This window comes from Corythoichthys intestinalis, chromosome 19, assembly GCF_030265065.1.
Source record: "Corythoichthys intestinalis isolate RoL2023-P3 chromosome 19, ASM3026506v1, whole genome shotgun sequence".
NCBI lineage: Eukaryota > Metazoa > Chordata > Actinopteri > Syngnathiformes > Syngnathidae > Corythoichthys > Corythoichthys intestinalis.
Window position 1 is genome coordinate 37,332,117 of NC_080413.1, and position 24,773 is coordinate 37,356,889.

Below are 24,773 nucleotides of genomic sequence, written 5' to 3' on the forward strand. Positions count from 1 at the left end.
TTTCAATACGGTTTTTTTTTGTGTTTTTTTTTTTATTGTTGTGTAAATCTGCCTCGGTAGCAATGCTAACCTACTCCTCCTCCCCTACCTGTTGTGTTACTAGGAAAACCTGCATATGAAATGCTGACAACACATCCCGATTGGTCACCATATCTCTTCTTGGGTTATTCTGAGGTCAAGCGCACCACATCGGAGCGTTATGAGAGGTTGGAAAGGCGAAGAGTGCACGCTGAAACTTCAGTTTGCTCTGCTCTTACAAACACGATCCCAAGTGTTGTTGTGAAAAGTCAATAAAATATGAATACCAAAACATGACTTGAACAACTTCTTGACAAACTGTAACTGCTTGTTGTTTACTTCAGGTCTTCATAATAAACAGGTGTAATAATTACAAAGTCAGGTGACTTAATTTTGTTATTCTATTTGGAATATGCATTGACAATTTTTGGACAGTGTTGTAGACAAGAACTGGGACTGATAAGTTGCAATAGATTTATTTCAAGTAATGCAATTTCTCCAATACGATATTTTAATTGACAGTTTAAAATCTTTAAATTAGTGCAAACAAGGCCCACCCTCTGACGGTGGCAGCAAATATTATATAATTATAAGTAATACACAAATACAAGATCACAATAAACGTGTCTTTGTCAAAGCAGTTTAAAACACTATTTACTGGCCTTGGGTAAATTGCCAGACAGGATAAATATGTGCTTTAAAGTTCTTGCATTTCCATTTTAAGTATTGCAAGTACTAGTCTCCAACACAGTATTTGAACTGACAGTTTAAAATCCTTTTAGTACAAAATGGCCCACACACTGGCAGGGGGCAGCAAATATTATAATACATAATACATTATAAAAAGCTATATACTATATAAATACAAGATCACAACAAAACCTGTATTTTTTCAAAGCAGTTAAAAAACATCCAGTGGCCTTAGGTAAATAAAGGTGTAAAAATATGTACTTTACAGTTCTTGCATTTCTATTTTAGGTATTGCAACTTTTCCAACACTATTTGAATTGACAGTCTAAAGTCTCCATAAGTGCAAATAAGAATATTATAATTTAAAAATAATAATAGAATATATAAATTCAACATTACAATGAAACGTGTCTTTGTCAAAGTGGTTAAAAAAATAATAATAATAATAATACGTCACTGGCCATAGTTAAATAGTCAGGCAGAATAAATATGTGCATTACAGTTCTTGCATTTTCACAAGTTAAAAGCCCGCAGTTCATCGACGAGAAGGGCAGACCCAGATGGCGTCTGCAGCAGGGGCTTGTTTGAGTCCGACACAGGACAAATGGAACCACTCTATTGAACAAATTTTCTTTGTCAAATGATCCAAGAAGAGAGATGGTGACAAATCGGGATGTGTTGTCAACAGGTTTACCTAGGAATACAACAGGTAGGTGAGTCGTAGTAGGCGAGCATTGCTACCGAGGCAGATTTACACAACGGTGTAAAAAAAGAAAAACGTATTGAAAGCAAAAGTGGATAAATCGTTCAACTTACAAGAGTAGAGATGACAGGAACACACTCTCATTCCAGCAGAAATATGATCATAAGAAATGCTTTTCCGACGAACCGCTGCAATCCAGCCATCCGTCGTACCTTCGTGATCTGATATTTGGTCCTCCATGCAGGAAAACGGTGAAAAGTGAGTCCATTTTTCCTAACCCCTTTTTTTGTCGTAGGAGACGCTGTTGCACCCGGTAACGCAACAATAAGCACCCATATTTTCTTTCTAAAACACCGAAAGAGTTAGCTTAGCACTACCACACGTTACAATCCGCATTGACTCTGCCGAACCGGAAGTAAATCATATTGCCAGCATGGAGGCGCGTCCAAACAGTGACGTAGTACGTCCCATTCCCTATACTTCTGCTCCTTACTGTATACACTATATTTAAAAGCAAGGTTAAGGCAGAATTGCATGCATGTTGCGGGACACACATTCCATGAATAATTAACCTGTTTATCAATGTGGAGGCAGAAATTCTTTTATATTTTGTCTTTTGTATCAGATACAGTGAGGCAAATAAGTATTTAGTCAACCACTAACTGTGCAAGTTCTCCCACTTGAAAATATTAGAGAGGACTGTAATTGTCAACATTGGTAAACCTCAACCATGAGAGACAGAATGTGGAAAAAAAAAAAAAACAGAAAATCACATTGTTTGTTTTTTAAAGAATTTATTTGCAAATCATGGTAGAAAATACGTATTTGGTCAATACCAAAAGTGCATCTCATTACTTTGTCATGTACCCTTTGTTGGCAATAACAGAGGCCAAACGTTTTCTGTAACTCTTCACACGCCTTTCACACACTGTTGCTGGTATTTTGGCTCATTCCTCCATGCAGATCTCCTCTAGAGCAGTGATGTTTTGGGGCTGTCGTTGGGAAACACGGACTTTCAACTCCCTCCACAGATTTTCTACGAAGCCACTCCTTTGTTAACCTGGCTGTGTTTTTGGGATCATTGTCATGCTGAAAGACCCAGCCACGTCTCATCTTCAATGCCCTTGCTGATGGAAGGAGATTTTCACTCAAAATCTCTCGATACATTCATTCTTTCCTTTACACAGATCAGTCGTCCTGGTCCCTTTGCAGAAAAACAGCCCCAAAGCATGATGTTTCCACCCCCATGCTTCACAGTGGGTATGGTGTTCTTTGGATGCAATTCAGTATTCTTTCTCCTCCAAACACGAGAACCTGTGTTTTCTACCAAAAAGTTCTATTTTGGTTTCATCTGACCATAACAAATTCTCCCAGTCCTCTTCATCCAAATGCTCTCTGGCGAACCGCAGACTGGCCTGGACTTGTACTGGCTTCAGCAGGGGGACACGTCTGGCAGTGCAGGATTTGAGTCCCTGGCGGCGCATTGTGTAACTGATAGTAGCCTTTGTTACTGTGGTCCCAGCTCTCTGTAGGTCATTCACTAGGTCCCCCCGTGTGGTTCTGGGATTTTTGCTCACCGTTCTTGTTATTATTTTGACGCCACAGAGTGAGATTATCAGTGGTCTTGTATGTCTTCCATTTTCTAATAATTGCTCCCACAGTTGATTTCTTTACACCAAGCGTTTTACCTATTGCAGATTCAGTTTTCCCAGCCTGGTGCAGGTCTCCAATTTTGTCTCTGGTGTCCTTCGACAGCTCTTTGGTCTTGGCCATAGTGGCGTTTGGAGTGTGACCGATTGAGGTTGTGGACAGGTGTCTTTTATACCGATAATGAGTTAAAACAGGTGCCATTAATACAGGTAACGAGTGGAGCCTCGTTAGACCTCGTTAAAAGAAGTTAGACCTCTTTGACAGCCAGAAATCTTGCTTGTTTGTAGGTGACCAAATACTTATTTTCCGCTCTAATTTGGAAATAAATTCTTTAAAAATCAAACAATGTGATTTTCTGTTTTTTTTTTTTTCCCCACATTCTGTCTCTCATGGTTGAGGTTTACCCATGTTGACAATTACAGGCCTCTCTAATCCTTTCAAGTAGAACTTGCACAATTGGTGGTTGACTTAATACTTATTTGCCCCACTGTACTATTTAATGCTTCAAAATGCAACAATTGTCATGACATTATGGCTGGTCATTTTAAGTTTAGAGAAAGCCAGGCACCAGAAAAATATAGAAAATATTGATCTCTGATTAGATGATGGGTGTTCTGTGGGAAATTAGCGCAAACATTAGTGTCTGTCCCATGGCCACCTACAAATCATGCTATTGATAATCATTTGATGTAGATGAGCCAAAATATGAAACACGAGATGCTTTCAATATTTTGGATTTTAATGAAAGCGCAGCGCTACGTAAAGTAATAGTTTATTCAGCTACATTAGCACAATGAAATAATTTTTAGTAAAAAAAAAGTCATACTATTAGTACGACAAAAAAAATCATACTATTACTACCAATGGTGATGACGATGCTTAGTGGCGGAAAGTTTTATTCGTGTTTGGTTAATTTAATTTATTTTTATTATAGTACAATATTAATTAACAATAGTAGGTGCAGTGTAGCATCACTGCTTGTGATATGGAAATACAGGACTTCAAAAAATTTTTATTAGTTCAGATTAAACACATACAGATCACTTCAATACTGGTAAACACTGTAGTACACAGAAATATTTGTTACATGTTGATTTATATAATTGTACATTGAATATGTACCTTTAATGGTGGCCATTCCAGATCCAAGCAAGTCAAAAGAATAAAACAGAATAAATAAAAAGGAACTACATCAATCCAAAATGTGTTGACTTGTTCAAACAATGAGATTGATTTGAAGAGGTGACTGAAAAAATGAAGTGAATTCAAAAGCTTATATTGTGACAAAATGTCAGTTTGTTCTTGATAGTAGGTATTGACGTATTCTAAGTATTGCAACAATAAAGCATCATGGACTGGTGTGCTATCGGGAGGAATGACTGGTGCCTTCTCTGTGCTGTCAACACAATAACATCAAGTGCCCGCTGACCTTCCATCTGCAGCTGCTGGCCTGCAAGGCTGATGGGAGGCTCAGAGGAAGGTAGAAACCATAAACACCAGCAGGGGGAAGAGTAAACACACGCGAGACGTTTTCACTTTCAAACTGTTTCAATACATTCACATTAGTTTCAGTCATTGAGCAGAGTTGGGAAACTGCAAGAAAGTATTACTGCTCTCCCAACCAATAATTTAAAGGGTATGAAAACGCAAAGGGGGTGTGAGACATCAATAGAACCGTTATGTGCCAAGATAACAAATATTGATAAAGTTAACAAAAAAATCAATCACATTAATGAGCAATTATGGAAAATAGATCGAAAATGACGAACATTTCCGAAAGTGTTCCGGAAACAGCCGAATGGGGCGGGGATGTCACTACAAGTGAATGAAAGTCGAGGCGGAGCCAGGTGCCATTGTTTTTTTTATCGACGAGAGAGTAGCGTTCGGGTTTGTTTGACCAAAACATCACTAAAATGGTTCAAAACTGCTGTGCTATGTGGTGTACAAATAGCTATTTATCGGAATATATTATCCATGAGTTCCCGAATGCGAAAAAAAAAGCTGGGCTAAGCAGACAATGGGTAAAGTTCGTCCATGCAAAGAGGGCTAATTTTCTAGACCCAGCCTCCGGCACGGTTTTCTGTGGTGCGCATTTTCCACCTGAAAGCTTCTCGAACTATGGACAAGTGAAATCGGGTTTTGCTAAAAGATGCGGTGCCCACCATACACGCGCAGCCACCTAAATGTCCCGAGATATCAAGAAAGAGGACGATGACTGGCAAAGGAGGCTAAGGCTAAGCAAAGGAGGGGAGCAGCCAAGCTCGAAATGGCCAGAGTGAGTACTCTGTACTACTGTATAAATTATCGCTCGTAAAATATATAGAACAAATCCTCTGATCCCATTCATATTTCTGTCTGTTGGCAGAGCGAAAAGCTAAGATAGCGCAATAAATGATAATTATTCTATACATTACTTTATTTTGCGGTCACGGTGTATCAGCTTCACAAAAAGAAATGCAAAACAAATCATTCGGTGTTTCCCACACGATCTGCTGCCGATGTTTCATAAGTGTCATTGCTCCCCTCAATGAGTTTCATTACGCTGCATTGGTGTTCGTTTGGGTTCAAATTGGTAACCTAAAACACCAATTAAAGCTTCGTAACTCTCCTCGTCACCATTAGATGAACATTCGTTACGTCGGATTCGTCGCTGAAACTAGAAACGAAATTGCACTGAGCCTTTTTCTTGTTGAAGAGACACCCCTCACTGTCAATTCTGAATTCTCTTTTATTGACAATGAGGGGTGTTTCTTCATTAGGGAACCTGGAATATGTGCAGGACGAACACAATGCAACAGGATAAACAGCTCAAAACACCCCTAATTCTCCCCTCACTAGAAGGAATTATATTGATGCAGACAGGCGCTGCCCCCCTAGTGGCCGGTGGCACTCTCTTCACTTGTAATGACAATCTGACACAATCTGCCTGATCTCGGGCGCCGGTCGTGTTAGCTTGACAATCGATCCAAATTTCTCTCATTTTCTTGTGTGTAATTACACGAAGTGGCATGATATGAATACAAAAGGCATGCGTTTATGGATGATGGAATATTAACATTTCCCCAGGGGTTGACATACCCTTTAACTGCTGAAGAAAAAAAAAAGCCTCAATAAGCATTTTATTCATTGCTGCTATTAAGATATTAAGTCTTTTATAAGTCAATCTGAGGTCAACCGCCCTCCATTTTGATTAAAAATGGCTCAAAATAGTGTCAATTGTTTATGCTTCGTTTGTGCTGTAAAAGTTTTTGTTTGTGCTGCTACCGTTTTTGAGATACAGTGATCCCTCGCTATATCGCGCTTCAAACTTTGCGCCCTCAGCCCATCGCAGATTTTTTTCAATTGAAAAACAAATTGCAGTACATTGGTACTTCTACATATGAAGTTAATTCATTCCAGGACCTTATTTGGAAGTCAAAATAGTCTTATGTTGAGCAGGATTTTCCTTTTAGAATACATTGTTTCCATTAATTCGTTCCACAGCCAGAAAACCCACACTAAATCCTTAATAAATACTGCTGGTACTATTACAAATGGCAATTACACATAGCAAAACATTAATTATAAATAAAAATCATAATAATAATACAGTGTAATAATAATAATAAAAATTCCTGTCATACGAATCGGGTTCTAATGTGTCGGATGTGTTTTGCATGCTGTACCTGAACACACCGCGTGGCTGACGTGACAGTAAGATAAAGTGTATCACAAATGTGAGTACACCCCTCGCATTTCTGCAGATATTTATATCTTTATATCTATATATTTTATAGCCATTAATATCGGAACCCCTGGCAACAAAAGTGAGTACATCTCTTTGAAAAAACGTACATCCCTAAATGGCCAAATTGAGTACTGCTTGTCATTTTCCCTCCAAAATGTCATTGCTGCAGAGATTGAAGAGGTTGGGGCTCAGCCTTTTAGTGCTCAGTTCATACGCCGCACTCTACATCAAACTGGTGTGCATGGCTGTCACCCCAGGAGGAAGCCTCTTCTGAAGACGGTACATGAGAAAGCCCGCCCGTCTCATCAGACCATAGGACATGGTTCCAGCAATCCATGTGCTTTGTTGACATGTCTTCAGCAAACTGTTTCCTCACCTTTCATAGGACTATTGAAACCCCACGAGGATATATCTTACATGGGGCACCACTCCGGTTGAGATTGACCGTAAGGTTTAGCTTCTTCCATTTTCAAATGATTGCTCCAACAGTGGACCTTTTTTCACCAAGCTGCTTGGTAGCCCTTTCCAGCCTTGAGGAGGTGAACAATTTCATCTCTGGTGTCTTTGGACAGCTCTTTGGTTTTGACAATGTTACAAGTTTGAGTCTTACTGATTGTATGGGGTGGACAGGTGTCTTGATGCTACTATCGACCTCAAACAAGTGCATCTGATTCAGCATAATACATGGAGTGGAGGTGGACTTTTAATAGGTGGACTAATAGGTCTTTCAGGGTCAGAATTCTAGCTGATAGACAGGTGTTCAAAGACTTATTTACAGCTGCATCACACAAATTGTTAAAAAATTATGCATTGTGATTTCTGGATTTTTCTTTCTAGATAGATCTCTTTCACAGTGGACATGCACCTACGATGAAAATTTCAGACTCCTCCATGATTTCTAAATGGGGGAACTTGCAAAATAGCAGGGTGTTCAAATACTTATCATCTTCACTATAGGTATCTCCTTCTAATAATGTTAAATCTGAATAAATACATTGAACACCCCCAAAAATTCTGACGACGCGTACCAACTCTCAATAACAAATGGGTGTCCCAAAAACTAACACAAACATACAACAAATGAATGGCACCTCTTCGGGTCCATTTTGCATTATAAAATATACACTTCAATTATTGTTTAGCTTTTAAAGACACTGTTGATAGGGTATTCAAGCAAATTTTTTAAAAATTGAAAAAGCAAGATAAAAACACTCCTTCATATTGACATCATCTTCTGAGTATCCGTTAATGTGCTGTCATCTTCTCCACTTTCTGGATGAAGTTGTTAATGTCCTCAACCATCAGCTGGGGTTCTTCCATGGCTGCAAAATGACCCCCACGAGCCATGTATGTGTAGGTGAGAAGGTTATGGAATTTCTGTTGGACCCACAGCTTTGGAGTGTGCATCAGCTCATTCGGGAAGCATGCGAACCCAGTAGGCACGGACACTAGCATCCTGGGAAAAAAGATACCGTATAATGACCTCCATTCAAGGGCGTAGGTTTGCATAGGAACGGTAGGGACAAAACACTAGCAACTTTTCAGGATGCTCAAATTGTCCTAACCAACTTTTAAGCAACCTTATTTGCATGATTTAATGTGTTCAGTTATATAGGTCATTTAGATTGTCTTCCTATTAGTTCTTTCAAACGATTAACATTTTTAATCGAGTTAATCACAGCTTAAAATTATCCGTAATTAATCGCAATTCAAACCATCTCCAAAATATGCCATATTTTTCTGTAAATTATTGTTGGAATGGAAAGATAAGACACAAGACGGATATACACAGTCAACATACTGTACATAAGTACTGTATTTGTTTATTATAACAATAAATCCACAAGATGGCATTAACATTATTAGCATTCTTTCAGTTAAAGGGATCCACAGATAGAAAGACTTGTAGTTCTTAAAAGATAAATGTGAGTACAAGTTATAGTCATTTTACACTAAAACCCCTCTAAATGTTTTTGTTCTAATAAAATTTTTTAAATTTTCAATCAAAAAATAAACTAATAGCTCGCCATTGTCGACGTTGCCGAGCGGGACGCCACATGGGCTCCCTGCCGTTCTTCCACAGTCTTTAACCACGTAAGGTAGTGATTGAAATACACCACAAGGTGTCAATGGCGAGTTTTAAATTAGAGATCTCTCCAACGAGTGCGTTTTGCCCCTCGACTGACACTGTAGTTTCCGGCTTCATTGTACCTTACGTTCATTTGAGTGTTGACTTCACAATGTACGAGACCTCAGATAGTTTGTATATTGTGACTAAATATTGCCATCTAGTGTATTTGTTGAGCTAAACGAAATGTTTGAAAGGAGTTTGACCAAAGTCTGAGTAGGTTTTATGTGTATTTTGCATAGCTATTTTGATTGGGAATGGCAGTTCTCTTTGCATTGACCGCTTTTCTTTTTGTGAATTTTTTTTTTTTTTTTTTTTTGAGAGAGATAGGAATATTTTTTTTTGTTGGGCTTTCACTAAATGATACTGTAGCGACTTAACTGTTCTGCCCAAATGCACGATGGGAAGTTGGGCAACCATGACTGTCAGTAATGGCTGCAAATGGTATATGTTCTGCGTCGTGTTCAATGAGGCGTGTAAAGAAAACGATCATCTCTTGTCATTCTTCCCCACGAGTTGCCAAAGCTTATGCCAATAAATGGCGCGGTCCAATGAACGCCTGTGTCTACTCGCATTTCTCTGCCTCTTAGCTCTTAATATGCAAAAATACGGCGTCACTGTAGTCTATTTGAAGCAATGCATGAGCGGGTCATTCCGCGCATGCCCTATATGCGTCAAATATTTTAACATGATTAATTAAAACCGCTCGTTACCGCAATAAATTTCACAGAACTACTTCTTATATGTTGTAACGATAGAATTGACCCTACCATTATTAAGTAAATTATTTTCAGACTTACATTTACCCCTGATCACTGGCTCAATGAGGCACTCCATGTTTTTTCCTCAAACGCACGTTTGATTGGCTGATGACTAGACCCCCCCGCCCCCACACACACAGACACACACATGCAAACTCTACGTTGCATGTCCACATGCCAGATCCTCCGCCCGCTTCGAAGAGGGATATTAGAAGTTTTTTTTTTTTTTCTGCCAGCACCCGCTGTAAGTAATGTGAGCAGTCATTGTTGTGAAGGTGGGAAACGGTGGGCACTACTGATTTTGCTTCTGAACGTCCGACCTGCATTACAGTTTAGCATTACCATTACATTAAACAGTGAACTTGCTAACCTGAGTAGGAAGCTGCTTCAGGAGAAGTGTCCTCCTGTATGTGTATTCTACTATGATAACGTTAATTAAACTGAGAAATATGGTAAACTCTGCTAAGCTGTAAGAAATGTAGTGAACAAAGGTTTACACCCTTCTCCCCAGTTTTCATTTTTATTTTGCTTATGTGGTCGTAAAGAGCGTACGACAGGATAAAAAAAAGTCTTAGATAGCATTATTATGTAAATTAGAATCATATTTTGAGACGATTTGACTATATACAACAATTTGGCAAAGCGCAGATGACGAGAAATTAGTCTTTTAACCTGCCGGTTAGCCACGCCTACCATTACAGGGCTCTAGCGTCCCCAACAGGTGGATGACGTCAGCGGAGTCACGATTTCATCTGATTTAGAATGCAGCCCATTCAGGGGGAATTATTCACAACGAGGAAAATGCGATGAAGAGAGCCACAAAATGTAACTGTTTCAGTCTCTCTACCCCAATTTTTTTACAGGATATTCTTTTCATCCAAGTATTTTTCCCCAATAGCTAAAAAAATGGTATGGTCATGACAAATAACAGTCTTGTGCTAAATGTAAAATGAAATAATAATAATGCATTTATTCAGTACGACATGGCAAAATTACTCCATTTTGGTCAAAACTGTCGACTTCACCTTTACTGTTGCACCTCCCGAATGATATTTTATGCCACCGTAGTAAGTCGGGCTTTTGTCGTTTTCCTTCCCCGGCTTCGGAGAATGTAAACAAACAAAGAGGCGTGACGGTTAGCCGACATGCTAACCCGAACCGAGTGATGTTTCAAAGTCTTCGAAAAGCTTAATTTGGCCATCACTGCTCCACCTGCTGTCAAACCTGTTGTCCTCCAACATGCCTCCTAGCATGCATTGCAGTGCTACAGATGTAAATAACAATCAAATTCATGTTCTGTGCTAATTATTTCTTCAGTTACTATCCCAGATGTCACATTAATTGCTAGTTATGGTATTTGGTAACATTTTATTTGACAGTGGCGCCGTAAGATTATCATAAATATGACATGACACTGCCATGAGCGTTGATGAATGCATATGACAGATGTCATTTTGTGTCATCCGGCAAATTATCTCACTTTTGAATAGGTGTAAAAGATCCGAGCTGGACATATAAATGAAGTTAGTGACAAAATTTTCCTGGTTAATGACATCTGTCATAAGCATTCATTAATGCCCATGACAGTGTCATGTCATAATTATAGTGGTCATATGGCAGTCTTATGACAAATAAAGTGTTACACATATTAACCCAAATAAATCAACAAATAAGCCACACTGGACTATAAGCCGCAGGATTCAAAATAAAGGGAAATAAGTCGCTGCTTATACTCTAAAAATTACGGTATGTGTACCAAGGTCCAATAACAATCTGAGTTTCCGGGTATAGCAGCCTGTGCTCGTAGTTCAGTATCAAACATGTCCTTAGCTAGTGATAGCAACTGCACAAAGATAGCTTGTTAATAAAAAATGGAACATCCTAATGCCTTTTGACTCACTTGATGTGGGGAGAGTTGAGGCGGGACAAGTTTTCCTTATAAAACCTCATTGATGGAATCATACATCCAGACGTCCAATAGATCATCACATTAGTCAGCAGGTCGTCCAGAGAGAACTTCCTTCAAGTCACACAAAGACATACACATCACAAAAATGCCAAATTGGAGCTTTTGTTAGACCTTGGTCATTTGTTTAACACAAGTCAAGCAAAAAAAAAAAAAAAAAATCCCTGCACTTGCATTACAAGAAGAGAAAATGCAGTAAGTACAAGGTTTCCCCTACATATAAAAGACTGTGGCACACCGCCACAACAAATCTAATTCAACAATATGTCTAAATGAATATATATAGCTCGTTATTTACGCTCTATTTGCCAGTTACACGCTTTATTTTGAAAATCACAACGGTTGTCATGTCGAAAGGTTGTTTCTGACTGCATTGGCGCGGAGTTGGAAATCGGGAGAAAAATCCACAGAAAGTATTTCAAGTTAATGAATGTAATTCTGGTTTTGGCCTGTGAAAACTACCTATTAACATTGACGTAACGTTTAAGGCAGTGGTTCTTAACCTTGCTAAAGGTATCGAACCCCAGAAGTTCCACATGTGGATTCACCGAACCCTTTGGAATTTGATAATAAGAGATTTTTTTTTCCAAATTCAAAACCGATATATCTAAGCTAGCAAGCAAATTCTCGTACAGAATTCTTCTAATTTTCACAGCAATGTTTTATAAACAGGTCAAAATTTGAGACAGCACTGCCCATTGGTCTGTGGTATTCCCTCATACCAAGTGCGAGTCAACCTTCCACTGAGCAAACCAGTTCCTCATTCCATCAGATCGAGGATGAGCAGTTAAAAGAAATGGATTAAACCTGTAAATTGGGAGCAATCCAGTGCAAAACCTGGTCTAAAAAGCCACTTTGCCAAGATTTAATCAGCGTACGAAAAGAGGGCTCTGTGTTTCTTTACCTTCCCCGAACCCCTGGGGTTCATTCAAACCCAGGTTAAGAACCACTGGTTTAAGGTCTTTATTTCGTGTCCTAGCATAGCATTTGTTTATTGATGATATCACCGGTTGTAATTTAAGTACTTAAAAGTATTTTGAAAAGATTTAGGTTTCAACAAACTAAGGTCCGTTAACAGAAGGACTATTATTGTTGTGGTAATGTAGTACGTATTAAAGCCAAATAAAGAAATATTATTACGAAGGGGTTACGTAGCTGTAATCAGCTACGCATTTTACGGACATGTACTGTAGCTGAGAGCTACGACGAAGCATTAGTATAAATTCTTCTATTGATTATGATTTGATGTAGATGAGGCAAAACATTAAGGTTCATTCGATTCTAAAACACAAGATGCGTCCAATATTGTTGATTTTAATGGAGGCGGCAACACGCTACGTAAAGTACGTAGCTGCTTATTCAGCTACACTAGCCCTATGCAATCAACTTTTTTTAATTCAGAAAAAAAAAAAATCTGTGAATGTGATGAGTTACAACACAGCAGCTAAATCAAGGTCATGTTGGGCTATTGTGCCTACGAGTCCTTGGTAAGACAAATGTGAAATGAACAGAAGAAACAAAAGAACTGAGCACGCCAATTTTCCAGCATATACTTACTATATTTTAAAGCACACATATATTGCAGATTAGGATTTTGCTGCCTATAATAATAACACATGAATGGTGTAAGCATTTACTTTACTGTGGCCAGCAAGGCTAGACGTGTTCAAAATAGAGAAGAAAATGTGAGTCAAAAGCAATGACGTTTTGATAAGGGGAGTGAAATATGGTGGAGAAACAACCTGTCAAACTTGATTTGGAAATTAAAAAGATATATAGTCGGTACTGGTGATAGAATGTGTAGTAAATGTGCTCTGAGTCTCATAACAGAGAAAACAAGGGTGACTTACATGTATGAAGCACCAAGTATTACTAGTCAAAAGTTACACTTTTTTCTCCAGGGATACAAAGTCAAGCTCTTTCCAAAAGGGCTCATTCCAACTTGTCAATTATGTTCTTGAACTTTTTGGTGAAAACTTTACTGGTCATGTGTGGAAGAAAAAGAAGGAGGAGTACAATCCCAAGAACACCATCCCCACTGTGAAGTATGGGGGTAAAATCTCATACTTTTCGGCAAAGGGGACAGGACGACTATACTGTATAAAGGAGAGGATGAATGGTGAAATGTGTCGTCAAATTTTGAGCCACAACCTCCTTCCTTGACTTGAACATGAGTCGTGGCTGGATCTTCCAACATGACAATGATCCGAAGCACACAGCCAAGCTGACCAAGAAGTGGCTGCATAAAAAGCATATCAAAGTTCTGAAGTGGCCTAGACAGTCTCGAGACCTCAATCTTATAGAAAATCTTTGAATCGAGCTGAAACTTGATATTTGTCAACGAAAGCCCCAAAACCTGACAGATCTAGAGAAAATTTGTGTGGAGGAATGGGCCAAAATCCCTGTTTCCATATGTGAAAACCTGGTGAAGAACTACAAAAAGCATCTGACCTCTGTAACTGCAAACAAAGGCTTCTGCACGAAATATTAGCACTGACTTTCTCAGGGGTACAAACACTTATGAACGCCAGTAAATTACAAATAATAATAAAAAAAATAATAATAATAATGTGAGTTCCGGATTTTTTGTTAGATTATGTCTTTATAAATTGAAATGCATCTATGATTGAAATTTCAGACCTCTACCTATTTTCTAAGTGGGTGAACTTGCAAAATCACATGGGGTGCAAGTACTTCTGCTCCTCACTGTATCTGTACTATGTTTTTTTCCCTCCTTACTATACCTGGTGAGACCTCCATCCTCCAGGTTTCTGAAGTCTTGACTTGTGCACGTGGAGAACTTCTCCAGTATGTACGCAGCCAGACCGACTGGTGAATCATTCAGCCCTCGACCTAAGGAAAAAGAACAAGAGTATTAGAAGACAATGGGAAAAGATAAGGAAGGGTCTTACTCTTAACTAGGGATGTCCTGATCTCGTGATTGGAAATCGGGCCGATCGCTCAGTTTTTCAGAGAATCGAATCGGTTGAAAAAGAATGGGTTTTTCATTAGAAAAAATATATATTTGTGTTCTTCATGCCCGTACAGCTTCTCACCCTCCCTCTTGCTGCACTTAGCGTTTGGTACTTAAAGATAACGATGATCGACAGGTTTGTAGCTTTGATCTGGCGAGAAAAGGCTCGGTAATTCTACGATAAAAGGCACAAATGTGTTAATCATCGTTTAGTCAATCTTCCTTGTCGAGACGCTGTTCTTGGCTGCGTGTGTCAAAGCGTATGTTAATTTGAGACGACTCGTATTATAGTATTTATTAGTATTATTTATATATGTCTGGGGTAGGATGAAAGAGGAAGCATGGAAGATGAAACCCAAGAATGTTGATGAACTCTGGGAGGCATGCAAGACTGCTTTCTTTGATGTTCCTGATGTCTTCATCAATAAATTGTATGAATCCTTGCAGAACCGCATGGATGCAGTCCTTCAAGCCCTCGAAAGTCATACAAAATATTACATTTGGATCTCACAGCACCACTACTTAATTCGCTTATGTCATGTAACATATTTTTGTATTTGAAGTACATTTTTTGTTCAATTTTCACACTACTTTCTGTAGGCAACAAAACTTTTGTCTTGCCAAAATTTGACCTGTATGTCTTCAAAAAATGATAAATCTTTTTTCAGTAAAACAAATATATTTTTGTACATTCAACATCATTTGGGAGGGTCTTACCTTTCATATGACCCATTTCTGAAACCAATTGAATAATTAAAAATAGTGCTGCAAGGATTAATTGATTGACTTGAGTATTCGATTAGAAAAAAATATTCGAATTAAATTTTGTTGCTTCGAGTATTCGTTTAATTAAAGTGGCGTTGTATTGGTTTATTTAAAATGACATTTTCTCCCAAAGACTCTGGAGTTTTTGGAGTTTTTCCTTGCCGACATGGAGGGTCTAAGGATGGGGGATACCCAGGACTTGAATTTATTTATTCATCTTTGTTGCTTCATTTGCTGTTTCTGATTGTGTATCATATTGCCTCTGCAAAGCCCTTTGAGACAACGTTGATGTGATCCAGGGCTATACAAATAAAATAGAATTGAATTGAATTATTTTGAAAGTGTTTGCATGTAGTTTTATTGATTTGGGTGGCAACAATAAATATGATATAACTCATTTCTGATAGCTGAAACCAGCTACTCCCTGTTAAGACCAACATTAGCCAAGTTTTTATTTGAGCTAATGTTTTTAAATGCATTCATGATTTAGTTTATAGGACTATCTAACAGTTTTTTTGTGGGAATATGTGTCTGAACCATTTGTTAAGAGCACTGTAAAAGACAAACCAAAAAAAAGCATTTCATAGCATGTAAGCTAGCAGACTTTTTCTGTGTAAGTTAGCCAATTGTTCTTTTGTTGTACATAGATCCTCATTTTTTAAAATTTTTAATCCCGTTTTAGGCTCAGCTCGGGTATTTTAATTTTTCATGTTCCTTATCCGATTACTCAATTATTCGAACTAACTAGTCCATCGATTAATCGACTAGTAAAATATTCAATAGCTGCAGCCCTAATTAAAAGTCAGGTTATTAGCAATTGTTTCTACAAAATGGATAAGCGACAAGACTTTTGTCAGGGACTGTGCATGTTTGGAACTTATGCTCAAATAAAACAAAAATAAAAAACAAACACTTTTTATCTGCATCGAATCAGGACTCGGTATCGGCAGATTCTCAAAATCAGGTGACTCGGACTCAAAATATGCGATTGGGACATCCTTAGTCTTAAAAGGAACCACGGACTTAAAAGTGCCTGTGACACGAAAAAGCATGTTTATTTCATAATACACGCGGTATTTTATGCCCCTGAATGATATGGGCCGCTTGGATGTGTGTGGAAGCGATCGCTATTTTTATTTAGTTTTTTGAATCCCGCGCCATGAAAATGAGTGACTTCCGGCTTCGGTCTTGCATTGAGGAGGAGGGCGCTGTGACGTGTACGGTAGAAGACGTCGTCTTCACGCTACAGTGTACTGTTGTGTATGAGGACGAAGGATTCAGCTGATTTTGCGGATTAATACGTTTATTTTTCGCATCACGCCAGCCAAACGGCTGCAGAAAAATCATTCTGTATGAGGGAGAGGCGTATGCGCCTTTTTGGAGTTTCAAAAGGTTCCCATTCACCGTGGATATTTACTGTGGGACCATTGGACTTATGAGGAAGTGAGTAAACATCTTGTTTTGTATTATGTCAAAAACGAATACAGCGATTACAAAGTAAACACTACAAACTTCCTTTAAATGAAGGACTACTTACGTTTGATCATTGATAGGCATGTAAAAAGCTCTCCTAATGGTCATTAGCAGCACCACGTTAGCTGCACAACAAATCCAGCCACCCTCCTCCGGGGAACGAACTGTAAATTGCTCTCCGCCGGGCGGTTTGCCGATCCACTAAGACAATTGACAACCGGGTCGTCATGTCAAATAATCCAGGATAGTTATGTGTGATTTTCCACTTCGAAGACTTTGAAACATCACTCGGTTTGGGTTAGCATGTCGGCTAGCTGTCACGGCTTCTGGTTTGTTTACATTCTCCGAAGCCGGGGAAGGGAAATGACATGTCCGATTTAGGTGTCATAAAATATCGTTCGGGAGGTGCGACAGTAAAGGTGAAGTTGACATTTTTGACCATTATGGAGTAATTTTGCCATGTCGTCCTGAATAAATGCATTTTTATTATTTCATATTCCATTCAGCACAATAATGTTATTTGTCATGAACATGCCATTTATTGAGCAATTGGGGAAAATACTTGGATAAAAAGAATATCCTGTAAAAATATTGAAGTAAAGAGACAGAAACAATGACATTTTGCCGCTCTCTTCGTCGCGTTATCCTCGTTGTGAATAGTTCCCCCTCGACGGGCTGACTGGTCCTTCTCAAGCTATTTATATAGCTATTGGGGAAAATACTTGGATAAAAAGAATATCCTGTAAAAATATTGAAGTAAAGAGACAGAAACAATGACATTTTGCCGCTCTCTTCGTCGCGTTTTCCTCGTTGTGAATAGTTCCCCCTCGACGGGCTGACTGGTCCTTCTCAAGCCATTTATATAGCTATTGGGGAAAAATACTTGGATAAAAAGAATATCCTGTAAAAATATTGGAGTAGAGAGACTGAAACAATGACATTTTGCGGCTCTCTTCATCACGTTTTCCTCGTTCTGAATAATTCCCCCTCAATGGGCTGAATAGTAAAACCGATGAGACCAGTCTACCGCTGACGTCGTCCACCTGTTGGGGACGCTAAAGCCCTATAATGGTAGGCGTGGCTAACCGGCAGATTAAAAGACTAATTTCTCGTCATCTGTGCTTTTCTAAATTGTTGTATATAGTCGAATCGTCTCAAAATATGATTCTAATTCACATAATAATGCCATTTAAGACTTTTTTTCTCGTGTCATATGCTCTTTAAAGACTTGGCTCAAATAGGCCACAATTCTTCTCTTTTACTAAAGTATGTTATTAGAAACATATAAAATATTGCCATTAATTTAAAAATCGATAATATTTAGTACATGTTTTGACCTACGGAGGGCGCCATGTTTTACGCACACAATGCACAGACGCGATTGGGCTGAAGCTACTATGATGACTAGCATGATTTTGTCACATTCTGCTGCTGGTCAGATTTTTTGTTACAGAGCTGTGGTATGAGCTCCCGACGTCATACCTGCATCCAATTCCAACTCATCAGCAGTGTCTTCAAACCGATCCTAGGGGGGTTGCTGAGATATTGACTTTCTGCGATTTGACAGTTTGTGGTTGCATCCTTTCCTTGTTTTTTTGTTTGTTTGTCTGCCTCTCACCGCGGTTTTCCCTCATATTATTTATTTATTTTTTTAATTGATCCCGACCTACTGTCACGGACCCTCCCTTTTCGCGATCGCATATTTTTTGATTGTTCAATAAACCCTTTTACGCAATCCATCTGTTATTGTTGTCTGCTTGCTTCCGCATTAGCGGACTATAACAGATTTGATGGTTTTCATCTGGGGACTTGTTACTGATTGCAGCTTACAGATCGATAAACAATACACACACTATTGATTAGAGGTGGGACTCTTCGGGCACCTAACGATTCAATTACGATTCAGAGGCTACAATTCGATTGTAAATCGATTATTGATTACCACCCCCCCATCCCCCAAGCTATTAGCTGCTTCTAATGTTTTGTACATTAGTTCAGTGACGTGCGGTCAGGGGAGGCAGGTGAGGCAGAGCCTCACCTGTCATCATGACAAAAAAATAATTATAGCATCAAATTTATATTAATATTTGTCCATTGCTCTTTATTTATGACTCATTTCAAACATTTTTTATAGTCAAAATCGCTGAATTTGCCTATTTCCTGTTCAAATAAAGAAATGAAACGAGAGGTGCGGCAGCAACGAGTAAAGCCTCACCTCTGATTGCGCAATCCTTAACAAACTGGGTTGATACATGGAATTGGAGCGTGCTGGTTGCCGTACATCTGCATGTCGCCATTATAATGTTTCCAGATACGTTTATTTGACCTGATTTTCCTCAGTCTGGCTAATGTCTTTAACCCTTAAAGTTTAATGTTTGTTAGCGACATATTTAGTTTTGCTGATGGGAAATAAAACCGCAGTGAAAAGACACAGGCTGCGGCAGATAGTACTCTGCCGCACTGCAAGGGGGCGTACGTGAAACTGGACTTTCCGTTAAAAGTGGACGCGGTTAACACAACGCCGGTGTTGTCCGGAGCTAAAAGGTTTGCTTCAAACTACGGGACAGAGGATAACTCGCGCTTTTCAAACGGACTGGTACACCCGAAAAGACTGTCTATGTGGCTGTCCTTCGAAAAATCGCCTTTGCTGCTTTCCCTGCCTTTTCTTCTCAACTTGTGCTAAAGTCTGGACTAACACGAGATATTGTGACTTTAAAAAACTACCACGAAGCCTCAGCAAACATGAGAGCTCGACCACTCACATTCAAAGCCTGTTTGCTTTAAAAACTTTTGGAAGCTCAAGGATCGATTTGGCTTTGACGAAAAGCGGAAGCTCAACGGTAGCATCCTCAAAAGCTAAGGTAAAGAAAAGAGTTTGAAAGACCTAATTAACGCAACCTGCATCCTAGCTAAACAGGAGTTAACATTTCGTGGTAACGATGAGCGTGTAGCTCTTCTAAAAGTGGCATATATGTAGAACGATTACATGGTTTTGCTGAGAAAGATGAAAGGTTAGCTAGACATTTGGACACATCCACTGTGTTTTCTGGCTTGTCAAATAGAACACAGAACGATCTAATTGAAGCAATCCTCTCCATTGAGGCGGAGAGATTTTTTTTTTTTTTAAAGTAAAGGAAAATAAGGAGGACTTTTACTAAAAGGGCGTAGGTTTGCATAGGGACGGTAGGGACATAACACTACCAACTTTTCAGCATGCTAAAATTGTCCCCACCAACTTTTAAGCAACCTTACCTTTTTTGCATGATATAATGTTCAGTTATATAGAGAATTTAGAGCTTTCAATAGTTCCATATGTTGTAAGGATAGAATTGACCCTACCATTATTAAGTGAATTATTTTCACTATGTTTATGTTTGCTAATAAAAACCAGACATTTATTCAGGAAGTTTTCAAAATGTTTCTTTAGTATTTTTTGAAAACAAAGGTTTGAATTGAACAGTGTATCATCTAAACCAATGCACGTAAAAGTTATAATCAGTAGATAAGGATTTATTTTGCATTGATCATTTTGCCAATTAATTAATTAGGTTCATATACATTAGAAATGTGGCCCTTTGCCCCCTTCATCCAATCTGTTTGGTCCAATTAATGTCTCGTCCCCAGCAAAAAGTGTACCTACATGCAGGTTATGCTGTTATATCGTCCCTACGAATGTTGAGACAAAACCTATGCCCTTCCAAAGTAACGCCGGTTTTTGTGGTAAAGGACAGGCGCAAGACAACAAACAGTTTTCATTTCAATCTTATTATAAAAAAAAAACAAAAAAAGAGCTTGGACCAAGAAAAATACAATAGAATATTTAAAAACTAAATTTTGGCCTTAAATAAAATATTATTTTTCTTTTCACACTTTTTGTTTAGCAATCTGTAATAAATTGATTAAAGTTTCAGAATTAAAAGTTTTAAAAACAACTGAATATTTCACTAAAGGTCAGAATTGAATTCTGTGGTTTTGTACACCACTCTTTACTCTCATTTATGTTGCATTAATTATAGAATGGTGACGGCCAACACATTGAGGGTGTAGAGCAAATGCATGTTATTTTCTTACTTTTACGTATCGATAATATGTACCGTGTGTGCCTGTTTTGTGAAGAATGCTGATGAGATATGAAATAACCAGTAGCCAATTGAATAAGCTACCCTTTTTGGTTTATATATTTGGAAATCTGACACTAAAGGAGTCAGTGCCTCACCAACCATGAACCTCACCGCACGTCACTGCATTAGTTGTACAAAAAGCCTCTCAGGCTTAAATAAACGACTACTTCAGTATCAAGTTAACAGTTCAAAACAGTAAATACTGTAAAATACTCAAGTCCCCATTCTGTACCAGCAGCTTTAAAGTACATTCAATTAATTTAATGTTGTGAATCAACCGTTAAAGTTGTTAAAATTGCTCCCGTTATTCCATAATTTCCCTTCTGTCTACTTTCAACATGTAAAAGTTTTAAAACTGTTTCATCATTTAAAGATTCAAGTCAAGATTTTGTCGATTTAGGAGTAATTTTGATTAAAAAAAAAAAAAAGAGGTTCCCTCGGAAGGTTCGCTACATCAGCCTTCCAGAGAAGTCCACTGCCTTAAGATGGCAGCTGTTTACTAATGCCGGCGAGTCTGTCATTTCGCATCTACTTCTTTATACATGCGATATCTACCGTAGCATTATGTGGGCGTAGTTTGTAGCAGCTGTCGGCCGCAGTGAGGGATTGTTTTTTTATCTAGCGGCATGAGATGAGCATGCTATTTACTTTCGGTCCGTTCCTCATTGCGTCCCGAAGACCACGCTGACTGTTTTTAGTTCCGCTTTACTTGGCATATTTCAATAATTGGAATTTGGACATTTGTGAATCATTCTAGAATCTTTCACGGCCGAATCGCGAAAAATCTAAGAATCAGAAATCTCGCGCACCTATCGAGTTTATTTTGCCAACACTTATAGATTAGTCAAAATTTTATTTTATCCCAGACAATAGTAGGTGATTTAATTACCTCCCGAAATTGCAGTTTCTAGTTACCTGACATGTTTTGGCGAACACATCCACCTTCGTCAAAGGGTCCTCCATAACTTTGTCTTAATAGTTGTATTGAGTTAATTTTGCCTAGACTTATAGATTAGTCAACATTTTATTTTATCCCAGAGAATAATAGGTGATTTAATTACAGTACCTGACCCTTTGACACCAATCACCTACTATTGTCTGGGATAAAAGAACACTTTGACTAATCTACCTATTAGAGTCTACAAGTGTTTAAGTCTGAGGTTCTCTTTAAAGTAAACGATAACTGAAAGGTTTGTAGCTTTGATCTGGCGGGAAAAGGCTCGGTAGCTCTACGACCAAAGGCACAAATGTGTTAATCATCATTTAGTCAATCTTCGTTGTCGACAGGCTGTTCTCGGCTGCATGAGCGTCAAAGTGTTTGTCAATGGCGTACCGCGAGCAACACGTCACTTCCGTTCATTAATATACATGACGTTAGCGACTATTGCTAAGGGGGGGACACGCTATCGTTTGTCCCCAATAGGAAATGAATGGAAATCGTGTACGAAGGAGATGTCTACAGAGCTAAACCTACCAATTCTCTCCGAAAATGATGTCCCTGGTGCCAAATTCACTGGCAAAGATATGGAAGAACATAAAAATGTTCCGCTAAAGAGATGGCTTGAGTGTCGAGGGCTGAAAAAGACCTAAGCATAGCCTTAGCTTTTTTATCGACACCCTTTTCTTACGCAACTGACAATGACATTCTCTTGTTTCAACAAGCTAACCTTTACCACCAGCCCTGTCTTTTTTATATATTATGTCCTATGGTTGTCCTACGTCTCTGACCGTTCTTGGGGGTCATGTATAATGTTAGTTTTGTGTAGCGATCGCAAATGCTACTCGGTGACAGCCAACAATGACTTTTAATTTTTTCATGGATAACAAATCTTAAAGCTATAATTTATTTACACTTCCCCTTTACTAAAGTTTTTTTTTTTTTTTTTACAAGAGAAAAGGTAACAGTGGCAGTCAGATACCATTGTAATTATTTTCAGGTCATTCATTGTCAGACAGAAGCAGAACGGCACGTCACGCTAAAAAATAAGTTAAAAATATCAAAATGGCTGACCTCTTTGTCTTCTGAAAGACCACGCCAACCCAACAAAATGTTTACTGCATATGAAATATGAATGGATTCACCGAGCTGGCGTTAAAAGTCCGCGCAAGCTGATTTGTTCTTCACATTTTTTCCTCCGAGTTTTTGGTTTCCGGAAACGTATGAAGAAAACATCCTTCATATGTCGTAATGTCTACAGTCGTTTCTACAAGTTCCCAAAAAACAATGTGTGATCAGCATGTTTGTTTTTGAAATATTACCAGAGAAAAGTAGCAGAATTAACATGGTTTCTATGCGAGGGCGGGTCTATAAAGTCCTACTTTTTGTCACGTATTAATGTTTCAGCCATTAATGTTTCATCTTCTTGCATGTGTAATGTTTCCGCTAGTAATGTTTCATCATATTGCTTCACACTCATGCATCACAAAGCCCTTTATTATGTTATAAAGAATAACTGAGAACACTATATAAGCCTCGAGCAGACAACATCCAGTGTCAGGTCGTCAGCGATTCAACATATGTCTGCATGTCAACTTGCCATTATCGCTTGACCTGATAGTTTTCCCTTGCCTGTCAACATCAATCAAATCCTGTGTCTGCGATACGCAACTGGGTCCTCCGTCTCGTACATGACACTTTTGCTTTACTTCCGCTTTACGATGCAACGTCATGGTCTCAAAATAGCATGCGTGCCGTACGCCTTTTGAGGGGACTTTCTGGAAAAAGTGGAAGAGGAAGTACTGTAAAAAGTACTTTACTGTAGCATGTTTGGAACTTTTGTTCATTTAAAGAGAACAACAAAAAACACCTTTTTTACAGTATCGGATCGGGAATCGGTGTCGGCAGATTCTCAAAATCAGGTGACTCGGACCCAGGTGCAAAAATATGCGATCGGGACATCCCTAGTCTTAACTACCTGTCATTTTTTCCAATAGTGTCTTTTGTTGTTTGCTCTGGTTCTCACCCGCAGTGTCGGGTTTGGTGGCCTGGATGTGCATGTAGCCGGTCTCCTTGATGGCCTCCACAAATAATTTTTCAAAGCATGGGTAGAGACGTTCCAGGTCCACGCTGGTAAAGCCGAACAGCTTGGGGAAGTGACGGCCAAGCAGGATTGATAAAATGATGGTCAGCCCAGGTTTGCAAGGTGGTGCAAAGTTCAGATGCAAGCCTTTGACTGTCCTATAGAATATGAACAATGTTTAAGATTATTCTCGCTGCGGTTTGGTTTTCGCCAGCGACTGTGGCTTTCTCCTATATACTTTTTCAGGGTCCATCTATTAAGAATTAGAAAGGCAAAAAGTGGGTTAGTAGCAAGCGTGTCGAATTTGAACTGGTAAGATACAGTACACTAAGTGTATGTAATGATGCTTCAAAATTGTATTAAAAAAGTCATAGAAGTTGTCGGCATATCAACTGACTTATGCTCACAACACGTCCCCGCCTCAGGTGTTTACCTAGGAAACATCTGACTGGACATGATGGGATGCAGCATAGGAGAAACGTCATTATGAAGTAATTATGTGCCATCAGGAAGCCTAGGAGGCCGAAAATGTAGCCAAGAGAGAGATTCTTCAAACCTCACAGGCACCCCTAAGTCTGAAATTCCTGCAGGCATGGAGGTGGGTACGATGTGTCCCGAAAATGTGGCCGAGAGATGCTTCTCCCCACATAGCGCTCAGAAAACTTCCCTGGGCTGTCAGATTAGTTATTTAGACATAGGAAACAAGCTAGACAAAGTAGCATCCATTTCCCATGTCGTAACAAGATGTTATTGACATTTGGTCCCTTAGTGCTAAAC

General features: G+C 38.8%; 1 protein-coding gene across 2 annotated transcripts in view; it reads right to left on the reverse strand.

The window, feature by feature from the left end:
- Positions 1-4,070: 4,070 nt before the first annotated feature.
- The window catches only part of LOC130907574 (epoxide hydrolase 1-like), a 34,820-nt gene continuing 14,117 nt past the window's right edge, over positions 4,071-24,773 (reverse strand). The window contains exons 6-9 of one of the 2 annotated variants that reach the window (XM_057822828.1): positions 23,940-24,154; positions 14,388-14,496; positions 11,578-11,697; positions 4,071-8,244 (exon numbers count right to left, since the gene is read on the reverse strand). In XM_057822828.1, the coding sequence (XP_057678811.1) occupies positions 8,034-8,244; positions 11,578-11,697; positions 14,388-14,496; positions 23,940-24,154 (655 nt within the window). In that variant the 3' untranslated portion in view covers positions 4,071-8,033. The remainder of the gene's footprint in view (positions 8,245-11,577; positions 11,698-14,387; positions 14,497-23,939; positions 24,155-24,773) is intronic. The other variant, XM_057822829.1, reaches the window with a different exon arrangement.